Source organism: Nomia melanderi, chromosome 8 (genome assembly GCF_051020985.1).
Source record: "Nomia melanderi isolate GNS246 chromosome 8, iyNomMela1, whole genome shotgun sequence".
NCBI lineage: Eukaryota > Metazoa > Arthropoda > Insecta > Hymenoptera > Halictidae > Nomia > Nomia melanderi.
The window spans coordinates 18,269,240-18,290,233 of NC_135006.1; the positions used below are offsets into that span (position 1 = coordinate 18,269,240).

Below are 20,994 nucleotides of genomic sequence, written 5' to 3' on the forward strand. Positions count from 1 at the left end.
CTCGTTTGCACGGGCGGCGGTCTCCGTGGAACGATAACGGGAACCGCGATCGAGCGGCGCGTCAACGATCGCGCGACGACGCTCCTCCGCACAGCTCGGCGATACTGCTCCAACGTCGGCGGCGGAGTCGCCGCGTGGACGGATTATCTGCGACTCGCGGGCAGATAGTGAAAAACTTATGGCGTTACGAAACCGCGCGTAACCAGATCGGAGGCGGGAGACGGAAAGCGGCACGCATCGGAGGGTTCGATAGCGAGCACGCCCGAGACGATTGTCGCTCGACGTTACGCTTCGTCGAGTGCGATTCGAACGGAGGATTTTAGAGATTGCGTTTCGAGAGGAGAACTGCATCACGGAGAGTAGAATCGAGGTCTAGGCGAGTGGAAATGCTCCGAGAGAAGGAACGGAGAGCAGAGGCTAAGAGGAAAGCGGAAGATCGAGAAGAGAGGATTATTAACCCCTTGAGCAAAATTGTCCACTCTACTTTACATTCTTTTGTTTACAGTACTGAGAATATAGGACGGTCATTGCCGCCATTGGCACCTACGTTCACGAGAATGGAATGATTATAGCAACGTCAACGTGTCAACGTGGAGAATTAATAAAATATAAACGAGAAAGCGAGTTGAACGAAATCGGAATAGCATACAGATAGCATCGAATGAAAATAAACGAACGAAAAAGAAGGCGAATCGATCCTTAAATGGCTCTGCTATTAAACCAACGGCGTCGATGACGAATAGCCGGCATTTATCAGCAGTGATTAAACGGAGATAATAATTCAAGCGCGTTTCGCGCCCGAAGAAAGCTGCAAGCTGAACAAACGAACAACTGAATCGTCCTGCAGCCTCGGCAGAAAGGAGAACAAAGAACTAATTAACTAACAAGGTTCGCGTCTCCAATTTATCACGCGAAGAAAGAAGAACGCCGAGGAAATTGAGAGGGATCGAAGAAGAAGCTGGACAGGAGGGGCAGAAATTCAGCGCGCGGCAAAAATGGCTGGCAAGACGCGGTGAGAGGGACAGAGACGAGAAGATGGAGGAAGTGGCGGAGAATTATGAATGTAAGACTGGAGAGAGGTAATCGTTCGGATCGGAACTCCAAGTGTGGGTTGCAGACGTTGATTAATTAGCTGACTATTTGAAATTTGCTCGATTTCAGCGAAATTAAAAAAGTCTTGGACGCGGAACCAAAAATGAATCGAAAGCCAACGTACGTCTAGCAACTTTTATTTCGATTTGTTGTCAGAAAATATTCCAAGTCTAGTTTCTATTCCTCGACAGCCAGGGTTGCGGAAATATCTGCTCGGGGGTCGCTAAGTGGAAAAGTTTGAGAAGCCTCGATCTATACGAACAAATAGGAAGCAAAACGACTAGACAGTCTTTCGACTGGTCGGAACTAAAATACACTCCGCCTGTTCCTCTTCTCGCGTCTCTTCCCGACATTCTACTCTGGTGCGACGTCCTGCAGCCTCTAAGAGGTCCTCGCGCACGATCGTTCCCTCAATTCCCTTCCACATCGGTTAACCCTTGCGTGCATCCGACGAGTAGCACTCTTGCAATGTACCACTTCCGTTATCCGAGTAAATGAATTTTTCTGCTCGACTCTCTTGCTTCGTTACCGATGCATTAAGCGTTCGGTAGAAAATGAAATCGAATTCAATTTTCCGTCGGAAAATCGAGAAAGTGAATCTTCGCAAGTCACATTGGACGGCCACAGATGAATCCTCTATCCGACGATCGAATTCGGTAAGCGGTTACGAAATTCCCAGGTGGCTCGTGGAACCGACGACAGATTCGAATAATCTACCGCCAGATGCAGAGCTTCGAGGCCTCTGTTCTCGACAGCGTCGAACCGTTTCGCGAGACTATTCCCGGAACTATTGTGCCTCTCGCGTTAAGTCGCTCGTGTCGTCGCGTAACGATATCAGCTATATTTCTGGTGCAGAACGGACCACGACGCGACGATAACGAGTTTCAACCCTCCGTTTCGAGGTCCGCGTGAACTTCGCGTTCCAATTATTTCAAGCAAATTCGAATTGGCCGTGAGATGATTTTTTAAACGGGCCGCACTAACGATTGCATTGCCGCGTACGTAAGAAGCCAGCGAATGGGGATCGCGGAAGGAAACGGGTCGAGCCGTATCTAACGGCCGCGTTTATTACCCGTTTATCCCCTCGTAAAACGGATTACCGGATCGTCCCGTGCAAACAGATATATCCCGCCGATTTTTCCCGCGGCTCGAATTTCATCCGCGTGTAACCGCCGCGATCGAAAACAACTGCGGGCTCTTGTTTGCTCCGACGGTTGACGCGATTTAGCGGTTAGATAAGCTCGTTAGATATCTCGGGTATAATTCGATTGACGCTGCGAGGACGGGTATGAGGATCGATCGATAAATCGTTCGCGGATCGAACTAATTAACTGTAGTTCGCGAATGCGGCAGTGTCACTTGGACAGTCTGCTCGTTGTTCCTGTGTAATTCTATGGAACTTCTCGATTCTTCTGCTTACCGACGCTAATCGCTTCGTCGAACGAATGGTTCGCGTGATTTATGGATTCTAAATACAGCGGTAAGCGCAAAACAACTTCATTGTTTAACGGGTAACAGTTTAGACACGTGCAAATGCGAGAAGAAACTTCAACAGAGACTCGGTTCCTTAACCCTTAACAATCGAAAGCAAGAAAACTAAATAAAATCATTCAGATCTTTCGATGCGCTATGAACAGCTAAATTATACATCGAACTCCTGTATCGATCTTCTATTTGAAGAAATACTTAATCGTCGTCTTCTACTTAATCGTCGTCGGTAACTTTGCATCTCCCGTCGATCCCCGAACCGTCGAAAATTCTCGAAAAGCGAAACCGCGGCGACGCATAGAAGGCAGTGAAATTGGAAGGCCGGTGCCATCAGTCTCGCGGAGCGGTGCTAAAAATGTGTGCCTCGAGATTCGAGCGGGTCCCCGTGTTCGCCGGGGGCCATTAGCCCGTTCCGCGATCTGGCCCCCGAGAAACTCGAGAGAACAAATAAAAAACGACGTTTTATAGTGTCTCCCGGCGGTGTCTCGCATACATCGGGTGGAATTTAAAAATACTCGCTCTCGAACCGGACGGGTCCGCGAGGAGATTCGATCGGGGTCGTTGAACCGTTCGATCGATCGGACAAATGGATCCATGAGGCTCGCGTTCTCTTAGACGTTCGTCGAGACCGAAGTAATCGCGAGTCGCTCTCGAGACCGTTTTAACCGGGCGAACCGAAGAAGCCGTTAACACTTTGACTGCCGCATCGCCCGAATACGACTGACACCGTTTTTAACGTAATCTTGAACATTCGTTTTCTCGGTGACGTATCGAACTAAGTTTTATTGATTGTGCGAGATATAAGGAATGTAGCGAAGTGATCGTTACGAAGAATCTTGCCTCTAGTTTTTGCTTTAAGAGAACTGTTTCGATGGCATGGAAGTTTTGGTGGCTAACTTGGCAAAGTGTTAACGCGAGTGTACCATTAACTCTCGTACCACACGGCTGCCGATGTGTAAAAGCGAGTATAGTGACGTGCAACAGTCAATAGTAAATAAAAATCATGAGATCACTTATACGATGCTTCTAATTGTCCTAAAACCGCCAATTGTTTGAATCGTTCTGTTGAAAAGTAAATAAAAATGTCGAAACCGGTCTGAAACGCATCCAGAATTCGGCAGCGAGCTCTCGGGCAGCGGCTCGCGCAAAAAAATCCCTCGAACGAGCACCTAGCCTTTGGTCGATGACGGCCGATCCACCGAACACGATCCCGTCACGCGACACCCGAGGTCGGCCACGTTCGCGTCCACGTCCCGCCAGCGACAGGCCGATCCGATCGTTCCGAACGTGCCGCGCGATTTCCTCAACGATTTCACGGTCGAATCGCGGCCGACGATAACCGAGCCCCGAACATCCGCGGAGGGAGACGCGTACGAGAGACGGAGCGAGTGGGAGAGACGCGAGTTCGTTGCCGCGTGCAAACCTGGCCTTGCAACGGGTCCAGATTACAGTCCTTGATCGAACAATTAGAGGCGCTTTTGTTATCGATGTTCCGCGTTGAAGCTGCACGAAGATTTCTAGATATCCAACGGATCATTTCTCGTCAACTTTGAATAAATTCGATTAACGTTTCATTGAAACGCAATCTGGCACGGGTTATATAGTGTCTGATCAAAATTTTCGGGCACTTCTGGTATTCGCGCCTCGTGCAAAAATTCCAACTAAATTGCATCGAAATTTTTGCATTTCCGAAACGGGGTATTCCCCGGTAATTAAATTTTCCGCATTTCTGAGATCGTACGGTGGTTCTGCTGTTAATCAGCCTCGCGGCGCGTTGTCGACAGTGTAGGACGAGCATTCGAGCGCCATGCATTTGGCGATGCGAGATACAAAGAGTGCAATCCGTCTCTGAGAAAAGTACGTCTATGAAAGCAGATGTCGGCGAAAATAGAACGTCAGCGACGGTTTCCTAATGCGGACCCTTCCGACGTCGTCCTGTTCCGCGAATTTATCGTGGATCGTAAAAGCGGCGGCGACGGCGGCGGGATCGATGCCCGTAAAATTAGACGGAGAGGAATCGTGGCGCGCGGATCCTCGAGTTAAAAATATTGAACAGCGATACTAGTTGCGTAATCGGGTCACGGGAACCGACCGATAACGAGAATCGCCGCAGCCGACGCCGGTGGACGTTCACCCTTCGCCGACTCGGAAGGTACCGAGTCTGCCAAAAAGACCTTGCTCTAGTGACACGCGAATGGCGGTTGGAAATAGATTGTGGATCTTTGTGCAAAATCGAAATACATAACTCCGAGGCGGTTCGGCGAAACGAGGATTCGCTTGAAAGCGACGTCCTCTCTTTAGAATTTCAACAGGTTCGATTATTCCAATTAATAGATTGAACTTTAGTCCGATTGGTCGGTAGAGTTATTAAGTTCTTATAATCGTTTCCCGATGTAAATGCATAAAGTGGCCTGGTCGTTCGTAAATAAGTGGCTCGAAAGATAATGAAGTGGAGAATATATGGTTCGATAGGGATCAATCTAATTAAGTGGATCACGTGCTTGAGCTTTCTAAGGAAATTGGAAACACTTTACGGTTGCCTTCTTCGGCGTATCACTTTCATTGAACTCCCAGTGGAAGAATTATTCTGGATGTCTACTCGTATCGAATCCGGTGTTCACTCGTATAAGTCTTGGCAATTTCAAACTGGAATCCTCGCGCGATGATCCGATGCATCGAAGGAAACCGATCGACGGACGACACCGATGCAGAAAATTCCCACCTGAGACACGTGACGCGCGGTAACGCGGTCATTAATCGGCGCTAGGGCAGCGCATGGGTGACCCGAATCGAGAGGAATGCAGCCCGATATCCATCGATCCGATCCGAACCGCGCGTCGATCGTGTCGACGCCTAGCCTGTTGCGTCAACGGCTCCGCCGCGTAATCACGTAACGCGCGACGCGTCGCTTCGCGTCACGTCGCGTCGCGTCGACGAGGAACGATCGCCCACGAGTTCACCCGCGATTCATATAAATAATAAAACGGTCCGGTGAACGGCGGCCCGCTATTATTAACCGTTTCGGTGCGCGCGTTGGCCTTGCATCGCGCTCGTTCCCCGATAGAGGAACTTATTGGCCAGACTCCCTTGCGCGCGCGATGCCACCCTCGTCATCGATCCTTCCGGCTTCCTGCGATCCGGCTGCGTTCACACTTCGATCGGCAGGCACTCGGTGAATTACTTAGGAATCACAAGAATCTCCTTAGCGGAACAGAAACTGAGGAGTCACGATTTCTTGCAGCGATCGTTAACCCTTGCGCTGGCAACCGCAATGACTACGTTTGTTCAAACTTGATTGTTTTCTTGAGTATTTATGAATGTCGAGTAAACGGGAATTCGGAGGAATCGTAGTGTTCGCTAGAACAACGCAGAACCTAAGGGTGAACCCTGCTGCGACCCTCGGTTTGTATGTTTGAGGTATTGGAAAATACTAACGATAATAATTCCCTTCTTCGATAACTTTCCTATGATATACTCGAGTCGAGAGGCATCATTGGCAAGAGAACGCGACTAAATCGGACGAGATGAAACGAAAACATTCGATCAATGAAAACGCGATCGCAGCCAACGACTCGGTGCCCAAAGATCGCAGCAGGGTTAACCTTCCCGAGCACCGGCGATCACTGCGGAGTATTCCGTTCCGCGTCAGCGCGATGACACGGCGATCCTCGCGTTTCGCACTTTCGGCTCCCGATTCCTTTCTTCCGTGGACTAACCGTGAGAAACTGCACTAGAACAGCGGGAATTGACCGGAGACGGGGTCTCCGCGTCGGTCCCGTGATCGACGAATCGGCTGCCAGCGGTCACAGGGGGAAAGGGGCTTCTGCGAGCGATCACAGGGAGGACGATCCGCGCGCGTACTAGATCGGCGATGAATGGTCGCGCGTGGCAGCATCGACTAGCGACGCGTTCGATCGCGTGATCACGACTGCGCCGCTGCCGTTGGCCGTGCATCCGCGAAACCGAGGATGATCACTGAGAGGCCGCGCCAAGCCCGTGGCGAAACTTGAATCGGTCGCTCGCTCGCTCGCTCGCTTGTCACATCGCGCGATTCCTCCTCCGCCGCCTCCTCCTCCTTTGATCTTCCTCTCCGAGCCGGCGGACCGATCCAGCCCGAGCCGGCCCGACTCGAATCGCCGCGCGTTGCACGTTCGCTGCTCCCGTGTTCAGCGATGGGAACAAGTTCGCCGAATTTAGGAGGATTTAGAAAGTTAAGCGAGAAACCGGGAAGATCGATCGAGGACCAAAGAGAAACGTGTTTGTCTCTTATTCTAGAAATTAAGAGGAAAAAGGCTGTTGTGCGCTGATCCATTCACAAGCCGAGTCGAGTCTAACGATCAAGGTTATTATGATAAAGTTATTTAGCAGCATTCAGTGTTGAACTTTGTATGCTTTGCTACGAGAAGCACTGAATATTTCAAGCGAAAAACTGTGGAATGCAAAGAGCGAGATATACAAATTGATTATGGCACTTGCGAAGCATTCGAGTTTCGCAAGCCAATTTCGAGCCTCGGAATGGGTACATACTCGAGCCCATCGCTACTTCTGTTTCTCTTCGCGCACGACTCCCTCCCGCCGCGTTCTTCTACTCCTCTCGCGTCTTCTTCCGATGACGAGCAAACGGCACGCGCGTAATCAGTCAACCGGCTTCGAAATGTGTGTCACGCGGACCTGGTCCGAGGATTTCTCTCTTCCGGGACGCGAGGCTTTCGGGGGTGGAACTTTCGGGATTAGCGCTGGTGCAATTTGTTCGGATGTCTCGGTATCTGGATCGTTTGGAGCTTTGATTAGCCAGGAACTTAGTAATTTCGGTTCTTAGATCGTAGATTGAACAATTGTCTATGGAGTGTCCGTTTATCTTGACCGATAGTCGCTTAATTAAATCGGGTAATCGGGGTTCCGTTGCAGTGGGAGGTTCGACGCGAATAATTGATAGTTTGAGATCGTTCTTGGGTTCAGGCAGAGTCGTCAGGGCTGAGTCTAAGAATAAGGGTGAACTTGCTCTATGAACCTTCTTCTTTGAACCCTTTAACTTGGCTTCCACAAGAGACTGAAAGATGATCTATCGAGTGAATCGATTCGATCGTCCGAATTACATAGTCCCGTTGATCATCCAGGAATCACGTGACGGCACGTGGGTCCGCGACGGATCGAGACCGTCGAAGAGATCGATAAGGTGGATCGGCGAGGCCCGATTGGTCCGTCATCAAGGTAAGTACACCCAGGTTCGATCGAATCGCGAGGCCGTCCGCGTAATCGGGCCGAGATTAAAACAGCGCCGTTCTAGAGACGCATCGCTGACGTTCGGGCGGGCGCGCGCGATTATTTTGAGAGTCGGCACGCGGTCGTCGCGTTTGTGACGTTCGAGAAATACTTGATCGAGCCGGGCTCGCGCGAAATCGCGGGCGAGATTCGCGTCGTTCCTCCCCCGCCGCGGCGACCCGCTTTTATGCGTCGCGCGATAAACTGAAAATTGCTCCAGTTACTCTCGATTGAGAAGCTACGTTGGCACTGTCAATCCTTAAGCCTTTATTTCATCGTTTTCTCATTGTTCTCCAGCGGTTCGGAATCCGAGGTGATTGATCACCGTGGTAGATAACGCGTGAAGCACACTCGTCAAAATCAAAATCAGTTATTAATTCTTCGTAACGATTGCTGCCTCGATCCTTTTAAATCTTCCGGATTCAAGAAAATTCGAGTCATTCGATATGCCGTCGAGAATAGTAGTTTCTAATTTTCAGTAGGAAATCGTGTCAGCCGAATCTGGATGTCGTGCCAGTGAAAATATTGGTTCGGAGAATATGTAGGAGATGACTTCCGAGTGTCTAGCCGCCTACTATCCAGGATGCGGTCCGATTGAGCGACAGGAAGTCACGGTTCCCAGCGGTTCCCAGCGGTTCCCAGCGGTTCCTGCCGGAAGAAACTTGAATGCGTTCTTCGCTGGAGATCCTACGATGTTCAGGTAACGATATCGTCGTGCAACGAGAACCAACACGCACGGCGTCGTATCATCTTCCAGCGGACAAGGAGGATGTTCGGAGGACATTAGAAACTCGGCTTCCCGTTTGCACGCGCGTTTCACTGTGATATGTAGACCACATTTCTAAGTCCATTATCCGAATCCATCCTCTGAATCGATTCGCCGATCAGCATCATCGGACCGAGCCTCTAGACCACTTCTGGCAGCTTGTACATTAAAGGGTTATCCGGGTTGAAGTTCGTATTACATCGTATTGTACTTGACCCGTACTGTATCTCCAAGTTCTCTATTATACTCCGAAACGAGATTGATAACGATGGTCCCAGTTCGTCACTGTCGACGATCGATACAGCGTCGTCATCGATGAAAGTCCTCGATCCCAAGGATTATTCCAACATTCAGGACACGATTCCCCCGATCGGTTTCGAACGAACCAATTCCACGCGATGCAGTGGAATCCTATGCAGCGTTTAACTCGGCACTCGAATGCACAGCGACATCGAGGCGCGATCGATCGATCCGCGATCCATCAGGCGCGCAACGAACTATCTCTCCGTCCTACCGCGTGCATCCCCCGTTGCTGGCGAGTCGGCACTAGGAAGATCCAATCTGATCGGTTAAAAAAGAAGGACAGACGCGCGTCGATGCATGCATTTTCGATAACGATGCACCATTCGCCGATGCAATCGCGTTATAAACAAAACACACGACAGAGTACTACCGTTGTCTTCGCGCCATCCTGGTTGTCAACTGCCCAGAGATGGCATTCGCGAAGGACGTAGGTCTAATCGATCAATTTTCATCTATTCTCGCATGCATTTTCAATACTAACAAGCCAGTCGTTGATACAATCACGCGATAGCCAATCAATACCATAAATAAAGCGCTAAACAAGACTCGCGTAGCCCCTGTGCCATCCTGGTTGCCAACTATCCAGGGACGTTGCTCGGGAGATGCGAGTCTAATCAGCCGGATCTCATCTGTACATTTTCAATGCTAATATTCTACTCGACGACGCGATCGCGCGATCGGTGAGTACCGCGAACAAAGCACAAAGCGAAAGACTCCTGTCTCCGCCTCATCTCCAAGAATGGCACTTGGAAGGCACGAAAGTCCAATCGATCCATTTCGACATGCATTCTCGATATCAACGAGCCGTTCGTCGACGGAATCGTACGACGACCGGTACTACGAACAGAACACAAATGAAAGGACTCCTGTCGTCTCCGCCGCATCCTGGTCGCCTCGTCTCCAAGAAGGGCACTCGGAAGAAACGACAGTCGCGCCGATCAATTCCAACATGCATTCTCGATATCGAGGAGCTACTCGTCGACGCGGTCGCACGACAACCGGTCGGTACCGCGAACAGAACACACGGAGCGGAAGATCCCCGTTAGCCTACTGCTCCAGTGGCGCATCCCGGCCGCCAACTGGCCAGCAACGCGGAGTACTTACTGGGCCACTGGCGTTCCAAGGTGGAACGCGCGACGAACACGACGGACGGACCGCGCTCCGAATGAACTGCGTTTCTAGGATTTCGCGAGCGCGACATCGCCGTCGAGGGGGCGGGAAGAAGATCGCGCGACCGACCGAGTTTGCGCGCCGGCCGACTTTCTCCCTTTCGGCGCTCTCGCTTTCGTTCGGGGTCGCGCGTACCGGCACACACGTACCGCGTCGAGGAAGTATCGACGACCGCGATGAATCGGGAGAGAGGATAATACGGGCCGCGAACCGGAGAGAGACGGGTGAACGGGAGCAAAGTCGCGCAAGCGCCGCCGAGGAGACCTAACCCAGGCCCCCTCGCTGCCCTTCGCGGAAAACCTTTCACTCTCGCGAGGTAACCCCGTTTTTCGGGGCGCAGCTTTAGGGTACGTGTCCATTCGAGCAACCGCGAAACCCGCCCGTTTCGGTGAATCGCTCGAGCTCGTCAAACTGAAAGCGAACGAGGATCGCGCAGCGGTGTGCACATTGCTTTTCGAGAGTTTCCTTTGAACGGGGAGTTGAATGAACATTGTTAACAGCGGGAGGGAAAGGTTTGTTTGAAATGTAGAAGCTTGAGGGTTAACCGAACGCTTTGAGTATGATAAATATTCATTTAGAATATCTTCCCTGTGTAAAATGTGCCGTTTCCAACGGTCTGAATGTGAAATTCACTCGCGAGAAACGTTCTCGGGGAGAACTCCCGATAGTTCGTTCAAATGGACACCTAGCTTTAGGCGGCTCCCGGCTCGTTATCCTGCCCCGAGGCTGGCAAAGAGGATCCCGCTTCTCCGTCTCTTTCGCTACCCCTCTGAAGGGAACCGTGACCGAGCGTAGGAGGAGCGAGCCGGCATTGATCTATCCCCTATTCTACGCCGCTCTTAATTACGGAGATGAACGGAGGATTTCGGACGCGGTCTTGACAATATTTCCAGCTAAATGAAAGAAACAGGTTCGATGGTAACAGGCCTGGTTAAAGATTCTTTTAACTTTCTCGATGTACCAGTAATACACCGATGCAATGGTCTCTTCGAACGAACGGTAGACGATGCATAGCTGGAACGATTTTGGTGAAATAGCTTCGGAAGCCTCGTGCAACGAGAAATCCTTGTGTCCGATACCATAGATTATACCACTGCGTGGAATCGAGAAAATAACTGTGCTGTTCTATATTCTGTACTTCTATCTGTGTCTCTACCCCTATCCATACTCTATACTCGATATTCACCTGACATTCCTCGTTCAATACTCTATACTCTATACTCTACATTTTTTCTATGTTCGTATCTCTATCTCTAGCTAGAGCCACATTCTCCATCTATATTTCATTCCCACGTCAAGTTCCCACGCCCAAAAAGACACCACCTAGGAGAGCCAGCGCGGCAGAGAACATGCTGGACCAGCCCATCCAGGGTTGTTTCCTCCCCAACAGCAGCTACAACGAAAACGAACGGGGAGCGTAACGTCCCGCAGGATATTGATCCTCCGGCGCGGCGTATCGCTTAATTGTCAACGGCGGGCCGATCCCCGTCCCGCGGGCACGCGAGAGATGCACCCCTGCCCCGTTACGAAACCGGGCGAATTATGAAATCGCGGCCGGTGCATCGCGTCCGTTGCGCAACGCGGTGCGTCGCCGCGTTAAAAAAAGTTCGGCCGGTTACGCAAGCAACCTTCGGGCCCGCGCGCGAAACGCCGCTGCATTATTCACAACGACACGCTTATTTTTCGGCGTTCCGTTCGGCGTTCCGTTCGGCCGGCAAGGGCGGAGCCACCCTTTCGAGGCTGCGGCGGGAAGAAAGGAGGACGCGATCGAAATCAACGCGATCCTCGCTCCTCGGGAGCAAGGAAATACGAGCGGAGCTCCGGAAGGAAGCGCGGGACTCAGCAGGAAAAGGGGACGCCGGGTTGGGCTTTGGGGGAGAATTCGAACGGGCAGGGAAAAGAGGGTGAAAGTGGGATGAACGGGGAACTTCGAACAGAGACGGAAACTTATTGTCCTGGGGAGGAACGAGGGGATGAAGACGCGAAATTTCGGAAGAAACCGAAGAATCGAGAGTGAACAATATTGTCCAGAGACGAGGGGAGAAAGGGACGATTTTGTAGGAAAACAAAGGAACCGAGGAATCGAGAGTGAACAATATTTTCCAGAGACGAGGGGAGAAAGAGACGATTTTGCAGGAAAATAAAGGAACAAAGAGTGAAAGGCAACGGGGATTCCAAAGAAGATAGAAATAAAACCACGGAGATAAAGCAACAGAGGGAGGAACAAAGTTTCAGGAGATGCGTAAAGACGAAAAGTAAAACAGTTTCAACGAGAGAAACACGGAGATAGGAAAACAGAGTTACAGAGAAGGAATTTCGCGGAAAGCGAGGATCGACTGAGCGAGAAGAGGATGCTCGAAAGGGGTGGCGCGAAGAGTGTCACGGACCTCTTTATATGGGCCACGAGATTCTCCTTGGCCGAGCGAGATATCTTGTCCCGGCGAGGGTCGGAACGCTTCCGACGCGCGTTACGCGAGAACGGTCCCGAACAGGCGCGGGGGATGAAATTACCGCGGGGCGGGAGGCGGGACGCGGACAAACGACGGAACCGTTTTATTCGTTTACCGATAGAGGATCCCAGCTGGATGTCGCTGACACTGTAATGTCTCTTCTCTTCTTTCCATTACGCGCCGAGCAAATTCCGTTCCGCGATTCACCGATACGAACCGTCGTATTCTACGCGAGTTTGTTTACGCGCGCGGATTTATTACAGACCTCCCCTTTGTAAAGTGAAAGTGGGATTCGGAATCTTCCAATTTGGAAACAAGCGGCGAGTGTACTTTCTCAAATGCTAATTTTTTGAAAGTTTATGTTTCGGAAAGTGACGCAAGATTTTTTAGGAAATTAATTACTATTGGCACGTTGTAGCGTGTATTGTATATTGTATGTAGTAGTATGGTATATATTGGCACGTTCACCCTAAGCGAACACGGTTCCGTAAAAAGATCGAGTCTGACGGGGACGATGTTTACGCAGGACGTGTAAAACCGAGAAACTCGCGCAGCGCAGAAGCGATTCCGGATGGGAAGGAATTCGTAGGGCTTCCAATGGTGGACAAGGGTGGAACGCGAACGGGGGTGGCCCCGGCCACAGACTCAACCAACGCCAATCTCCCACGATAAATCCGGATCGTGAACCGTGGTCCGGCGGTTTGTCATCAGAAGTATCTTCCGCAAACAGACAATAAAAAGGGGACGAAGCTGGGGAAGACGCAAACACGTCGTCGGTCGGCGAACCGAGCTTCTCCATGCATGCATACGCGAGAAGTGAAAGTACAAGCACTTACCTTGCACTACTGGCAGTCTATCGATAAGTTCCTCGGTATCTATGCTACAGTGAAAATAAGTCGGATAACTTCCTTTCAACCCATTTGCATCCGTAGCGTGTGTACACGTTCATAGATTAGACTGTCAACGAGCAGTTAATCGATTTTACTGTAATCACTGTTGCAGTTAGTTTCAAGAGTACAGTTGAAACATAGAATTAGCGTGACAAATGATTCTTTCTAACGACTATCGCTCGAAGCACCCAGATGCAAACGAGTTAACACCACCCCCGTCGGTTGCTTTCGTCGCGTAAAATGATTTACTGCCGATTGTAATTGATATTACTGTAAGATCGAGACGAAGTCTAACTCTCGATCACCGATTCTTGAATAAACATTAAAGAACCACCGGTAAGTAACGTGTCAAGCAGCATGCCAAAAGTGAAAAGTGCAGAAAGGGCATGCACCGATGAACCCTGCTACGACCCTCGATGTGCGGTTAAGATAATGGAAGCGACCGGGTCAAGAAAGACTCGAAGAACGTGACTGGTTATACTTGAAATCCTCGCGACGCGGTCGAACTAGACGCACGACTATCAATTGACGTCGGGTACACGCGTGGCCAGCGAAATTCTACAGGGTGGCCGAGAGGATGCTGATCTCCCGACCTTGAACGGACGCGTAAGCGTTGAGGTATGCATATTCAAGTCGAGCTCGCGCGAAACGTAACGCATTCCCTGCGAATTCCGTCGAATGAATAATACTCTTATGTAACTGTTTGCCTGGACGTTCGCTTCCTCCGCGAATAATTAACCGCTCGGGCGTTAATACGGGGAATCGCGGTGAAACATTGTACGCCGATAGTTGCGCAGCAGTCAAACGCGGTTATATATATAATCACTTCAGAAGCCGAAACATTAATTTTCGCAATTTTTCGTTTTTGGACCTAATCGCATTGGCTTCTGGGCGACTCGCCCGGTCTAACGTGATATTCTTTGAGATCGTCCCATTGAAACGGGATGCTTCGTTGAACACGCGAACGGAGAGGGAATGATTGCGTTTTTCTTTATAATTATTAGCAATTATATATTCGAGACACTCGTGTATCGTCGAGGAAACATGCAGCGGAAACTAAAAGCAGATCGGAAGACACTTCTGACGGAACAGTCATGCGAGGCACGTGAACAATCAAAGAAAATATCGTCCTACCTTAAGATGTAATTCACGCAGACGACGGACAGCGGTTTCTGTTGCTTGGTGCAGTGGATCAGCGTGGCTTGGGTCACCACCCAAGCGTATCCTCCGCGTTTGCCGAGGAATCTGTACGCCACGGTCTCGCACTGACCCTTGCTGAACACTGAAACAACGAACAGACGATTGGTCCCGACGATCCTGTCGCGTCGATGTTAACTCTTCGCGGACGATACCGCAATTTTATATTTTTATCGATTTCTATTAAAATTACGATTGTATAAACAGATGTCTCAGTAACAGACTGATAAAAGCTTGATCCGAACGATAGATGTCCAAGGGCAATTGTACGTCGACGCACGTCCGCAAAGAGTTAAGTCCGGATCGCGTCCAGCTGCTTTTTGAACGAAGAAACCACGAAGAACAGGGATGTCGGTGGTCCTGCGATGTCTCGCGCTGCACCATGCAACCGTTGGCCCTATATACGCGAGCCGACGAGCGGTTAGCGCGCGCGCGGCGCTTCTTGGATGACGAAATTTCAACGCGAGCGCTACTAATCCGGATTGCGCGTATTTCCGTGATGTTTCAGTAGTTACGCGGCAAAATAGTGTAACTGTCATAGTATATAGTACAAAATAAAATAATAGTGTATATAGTGTATATTATTTTATTTTGTACTATATACTATGACAGTTACACCTTGTATTTTATATTACATACTTTAAATCATGCAACGTAACACTCTACGAAAGCCCACTCATCGATGAACGATACTTCCAACTGATATTTTCAAGTGTATCTACCAAGTAGATCGAAATGATTCATCTTTAATCTCTCATTCTTAATTTCGCAGCTATTAGAAACACAGGTGTCTCTTCGGAGAATGATTAAACAAGTGTGCAATTTCAGCGATAGAATCAAATAGGATAGCGAACCAAGGTACGTACGAGTCGATTGAAATTTCAAATAAATGCGCCCTTGCGGAAGCAATAAAACGAGTCTTTCACTGTCAAAGTATTTGCAATCGCCCTACTTCGCCGTGGTTTCCAGAAAAACTGCCGCACGGGAAATCCAGTGACTTGCGCCGCGGGATGATTTATCGGTGCTATTTACAAAACGACGCTTTTTTCGAGCGGGTATCTGGGCTGCCTGGAAGAACCGGTCCCTCGAATTTCGATACCGTTCGCGGATCCGCTTATCGAGCCCCTCGCACCTCCATCCCGAAGGTTCTTCCATTATCGCGACACGGAGGAGGAGCAGGACACGTAAAACGCCGACGGAAGATGGGATTAACGCGGGACGATCGGGAACGCTGATGCAGGATCCCGGGATTGCGACGCCGAGGGGATGCCGGGAGGACGCCGGGAGTGGTCCTTGGATCGATAGGATCATACTTTTTATCGCGGGCAAAGCGAGGCTCCGCTGGATCGATAAGTCTTGGTGTTAGCGTCGTTATTCATCTTTATTAGGTATACGCACGGGACGGGACAGTTGGTTTATGGTTTATGTTCGGGGGTGAAAAAGGAAAAATGGAAGGTGCGCTTGAAATATGAGAACCCACCGTTGGATTAATCGATTCAAGATTTTTTCAGTGCAAGTGCTTCGGCTGTTCAACGATTTGAACGGAATATTTGGTTTTAGGAGGAATGGAAAGTGTGTTCGAGACATGGCGAGTATTAAATCAAATTTGTCAAATTTAATTACTGGAGCAATGGTTGATTACGATAGGATTATTAATGATGGTTATTGCGAGAGGATAATTCGAGCGTAAAATTTGTAAATTGAGGAAAATTGGGAAGGATCGAACGGTGCGATGCTATTGTTAACAGGTCGAGTGATAACAGAAATAACGTAGAAAGGATTAGAACAATCAATCGAGATCCGGTAAACCGGTCCATTGAATTCTGATGAAATAAGTTTCAGTCGATAGACTTCGCTATAAACGTGCGGAATCTCTGGTCTAATGACCAATACCGAGGGAAAGGTGTCCGCAATGAACTCGACGGGTCGGCAGCTAGATATCGAATCAACAGTTTCGTAAGATAAGGGTTGCAGTCGACGGAAGAGAGTGATTTTATAGGCAATTCCGTCGCGACCAGTTTAACGCGCGGTTATTCCAGCTAACAATTAAATCACGTGCTCGTAAAAAGTCGGCCCCTAAAGTCCTGATAAGAGATTGCCCGTCCTTGAAATCCTTCGACCGTGTCATTCACCCGCGCCCACGCTGCATCGGCGAGCTCGTTCCACCCAACGCCCACGAACTCCACTTCTGTTCTTTTTTTATTTTTTCACATCTCCTTCCGCATTAACTGCACGATATTATCTCGAGAAACAGACGAACGATCGAAGTAATATGAGCATCGAGAAATAGTGCAGATTTATTAATATAAATTGAAACTTCTTTCAGAAGAAGATACTTTCACACTGCAACTAATATGGCAATTAAATAATTTCCAAAGTCAATCGTTTAAATGGTGTAATAAATGTCAATAGAAACTTGCAAAAGTATACTCTCATAATGTTCATAGGAATTAGAGATTAATGGGAATGAAATAGTTAGTCGGTAGTTGTAGTGTTAAGGAATGTCAAGGGTTAAGAAGGGTCGATGCTTATTGATACTTTGCGTCGTATCATTTTCGACGTTTCATCGTTGCGTTCATTGCGAAGTCCGTCCTCGAGCGAGAGGCGCGGACTGGGTACAAATATTTGATTCGAGCTGTTCGCAGTTATTCGAGCGTTACGCGATCGTCTCGCGAACACCGAGAGTGGGCCGCGCGAACGATCGCATTTATTCAAATCAGAGTCAATTGGCTTCGTACTCACGTGATTTAAAAGATTTGTCCAGGGCCAGATTGTCGAGGGCGTGATAGAACTCGAAAACAGACTGCCCCATCAGCTCCTCGCTCTTCCAGCCAAGATACTCGGCCAACCTATCGAGGAAAAGCGATCGATTACACGGATCGAAATGATAATTCTAACCTTCTGTTAGCTGGTGTCAGTAAACAAATCAAAATTCCTATCACCGTTCATTGGAAATCAAATTAAGCGTATAATAATTAAAGAAACAGAATAATTTATGGCATAGAATGACTTGTTAGTTTACGATTGCTATAGGTTTATAAAAAATTCATTAAAAACTATCGCGGAACCTCTGAGTACTTATAAATAGCACTTTGTATAAACCGAGCGTAAAGATCATAGAATCAATGAAACGTGTCCAAGAAGTATTCGAAACGCGTCTACGCTGTACATAAACAAGTAGAATCTAATCTTCTCCCAAGGTCAATCAGCAATTACTCTACAATCATGGGACTGGCACGCGCTAAGTTGCTTCTCATTGGTAGTTCACATAAAACATCACTCTGTATACATATTCCCGAGTACTTGGTACTGGGTTATTTCGAGTTTTGAGAATTCGAAACCCTCGTGTTGAGAATTCGAAACCCTCGAATTTGATCTCTACTTATTAGCGGATCTTGCATTTTACGTTGTCCACACGCTGCTACTTACTTTTCGTCGGCGTAGGTGAACTTCATGCTGAGGGTGTGCTTCGAGAGGAAGGTGTGGCGGCCCAGAGGGATTTCTATGTTACTGGGATGCGGAATGGGGCATCCGACGAGCACCAATGAGGCGCCAGTGTCGTGCTCGCCTTCGTCTTCCTCGCTCTTGCGATCCTTCTCGTCGGTATCCGGCGTGTGCTGCACGGGCTCGCGAATGTACGTCAATCTGCCGGTGCAGTGGATCACCTGGCACAACGGAGCACGTTGCATAATCGCACCTTTTTGCTCGGCCGCGCGCGAACACCGGTGATTCGCGGCGACCGGTTCGGGTAACGCTACCGTCCATAAGTACGTCTTTGGATAGGGTAATTCGGGGTGAGATAGCCTGATCTCGTTAACGCTAGAACTAGCAATTTATTTCAAGTATTAAATATTCGAAATGATTTGAAAAATAAATGGTTTGAATGCCGCGAATGAGTACATTGACAAACCGAAAAAAATCTATCGCTACAATTTTTGTAAGGATCACACATCAATCGTCCGTGTTAAACACAAAACGCCTGTGCGAATAATTATCTCTACCATTCTAATGAAACAGTGGTTTGCGATGCATTCTCGTGGATTAATGACCGTGTTCGTACTTATGGACGGTAGTGTACGCCTTAGAAAGTGACCAACCTTGTACGAAGCGCTCTTCAAGTTCACCTTCCTCCCTTTGCTGGTCAGCGTGCACTTGAGCCGCAGGAAGAAGCTGCAGCAACGCTTCTCGTTGCTCTCCAGCGGCTTTGAGGAGAGGCACTCGCGCAGCTCGTCGTGATCGCACGGATGACTGTACTCGTACACGCTCTGACCCATCATGTCCATCTGAAAGAAACAACCGATCGATCAACGGGACGATTCATCGGTGTACCGAAGACTTCTGGAAAAGGGATCTGTAAATCTGTGGGCCCTTTTTCAGTTAATCGTGTTTACAATTCCAACCGAACAATTTCGTCGGTTCACTCGATTCGCTGATTCAGCCGACGAGCCCTTTTCCAGAAGAATCCTCGTTACAAAAGATCCTCCAGAGAGAAACTCACCTGCGAAATGCCCAGGTAGTCGCTCACGTTCTCCGAAAGATAGACCATGTTCCCATCGCTGGACAGCACCAGCATGAAACCGTTCAGCGCCTCGGAGAACAGCTTGTCCATCTGGGTCGATGTCTCGGACTTGGCCAGTGGAGCTGGCACTGGGAAAAAATGGGGCAGCGATTACGGGGGTGGAACTGCTGGAAATCCCGAAGCCGAGTTGGACACCGCAGAGTTTCCTCTGGACGCGTCCCATTATTGCTAGCCACGCGGGGATCCTTCACCCGACAGCACGGATTAAAGAGAAATCAGAGGAAAGAGTTCTCTAAAGCGCAATCCGATAACCGTAACGCGCCAGATTTGTCTTGGAATTTTTTTTTCGAGCGATTAGATAAGGGCAGCGGCGCGAAACTCGATAAAATCCAAATTGTTTCTGCAGCTATCGGCTTCTGGTTGCAGTCCGGTAGCTTTCGCTGGAGACGGGGGAGGGGCGGAATTGACTGTGGAACGTCTTAGGGTTGAAGTTCATCGCGAAACGTTCTAAGAACTAAAGAAACTTACTGGACTGGACAACCGAGCGCACTTTCAGATAAGCGATGGCTAGCCTCATCACGCTAGCTTTGTCCAAGTGCGCGGCCTGGTCCTGGGAGAGCGGAAGCGCGGTCGCCAATTCCGTGAATATGTCCGTCTCCTTGCTGCGACGGTACCGCGCGGCATCTCGGGACTTCTCCTTCCTCTTCTCGTTACTCCTACAACACGATCGATCGAGGTTCACGTGTCAAGAACATCCCTAAACTTGGCGCAATTAACATATTCGCTGTCACAGAAATGTTCCGCTCGCGCGTTACTCGTCCTTTCGCAACAAAGACGAATGGTGTCGTTAATGATAGATTATTAACGATTCGGTATCACGGACCGCGACGCAAACATTGAACCCAAGTCCTAACGCGTTCGTCAACAGCGTCACGCGAAACTCTTCCAAGAGAGGACGAAGTTCATCCCCTTTGTTGCATTTTCTTACTCGTAGTTACGTAATGCCATTCAGGTATCAGATTTATCGTTCAGTTGCGAGACCTGTTGGGTACTTCATATCCAATCTACCGAATCTCAGCTTTCAGTGGGAAAGTTCTCAAACGGAAGTTAAAAATACAATGTTACGAATATCGAGATTTCGGGGAGACGAAAGTTAAGCTCGAATTTTCTGCTATTGATTGTTCTGTTCCAAAGTATATGTACAGATGGATTGGTAATTTTCCTTTTTTCGGTCAATTACCGAGGACACAGTTATCCTTGCGAGCTCGACTATCGAGCGAATCGTAGGACAAAGGGTTAAGGAAGCATCGCACTTCAGCGAAAGAAGGTCGGCGAGCCCCGCGCTAGGGGACGTTCGAGAGCGGCCGGGAAATCCATATGGAGCGAGGCGAGCGAAGTACGTATCGACGACGCATAGGTGAGATTCTCATCGGACACGTCTCGTCACGTCTCGACTATCGCGACCGGCTGTTATCTGTTCTACAAAGCGACCTTCGAACGACGGTTACACGCCTCTCCTCTCCTTTTCCCGGGGAGATCCGCGCCGAGTCCTCCGTTCGTCGCTTCCGCGCGACTCCGATCGGGATCTCGTCGAATCCCCCAGTTCGTATTTACGTTCCGCGTCACCATCGGATGTTTACAGTTCGGCCGGAGGATCCGCGGAGAAAGCGGGGACCGAAATCGAGCCGGACGAGTGTCCCGGTTAATTGAGAGGTAGAGAACGCGACGCGTTTTAATCGCTAACTCCCTGGATCCAGCGTCGGGTAGGAGTTCTTCGAAATAACGAGCGAAGAGTGAAGAATAAATTTCGCCCGATTGTTATTCGCGAACAACAAATAATTCATACGTTCATCGTTG

General features: G+C 49.3%; 1 protein-coding gene across 2 annotated transcripts in view; it reads right to left on the bottom strand.

Moving 5' to 3' along the window:
• The window catches only part of sima (HIF-1 transcription factor component sima), a 45,925-nt gene that overhangs the window by 16,993 nt on the left and 7,938 nt on the right, over window positions 1–20,994 (bottom strand). For both annotated transcript variants that reach the window (XM_031992885.2, XM_031992886.2), the window contains exons 2-7: window positions 19,666–19,853; window positions 19,117–19,265; window positions 18,716–18,901; window positions 18,048–18,283; window positions 17,361–17,467; window positions 14,556–14,703 (exon numbers count right to left, since the gene is read on the bottom strand). In XM_031992885.2, coding sequence (XP_031848745.2) covers window positions 14,556–14,703; window positions 17,361–17,467; window positions 18,048–18,283; window positions 18,716–18,901; window positions 19,117–19,265; window positions 19,666–19,853 — 1,014 coding nt within the window. The remainder of the gene's footprint in view (window positions 1–14,555; window positions 14,704–17,360; window positions 17,468–18,047; window positions 18,284–18,715; window positions 18,902–19,116; window positions 19,266–19,665; window positions 19,854–20,994) is intronic.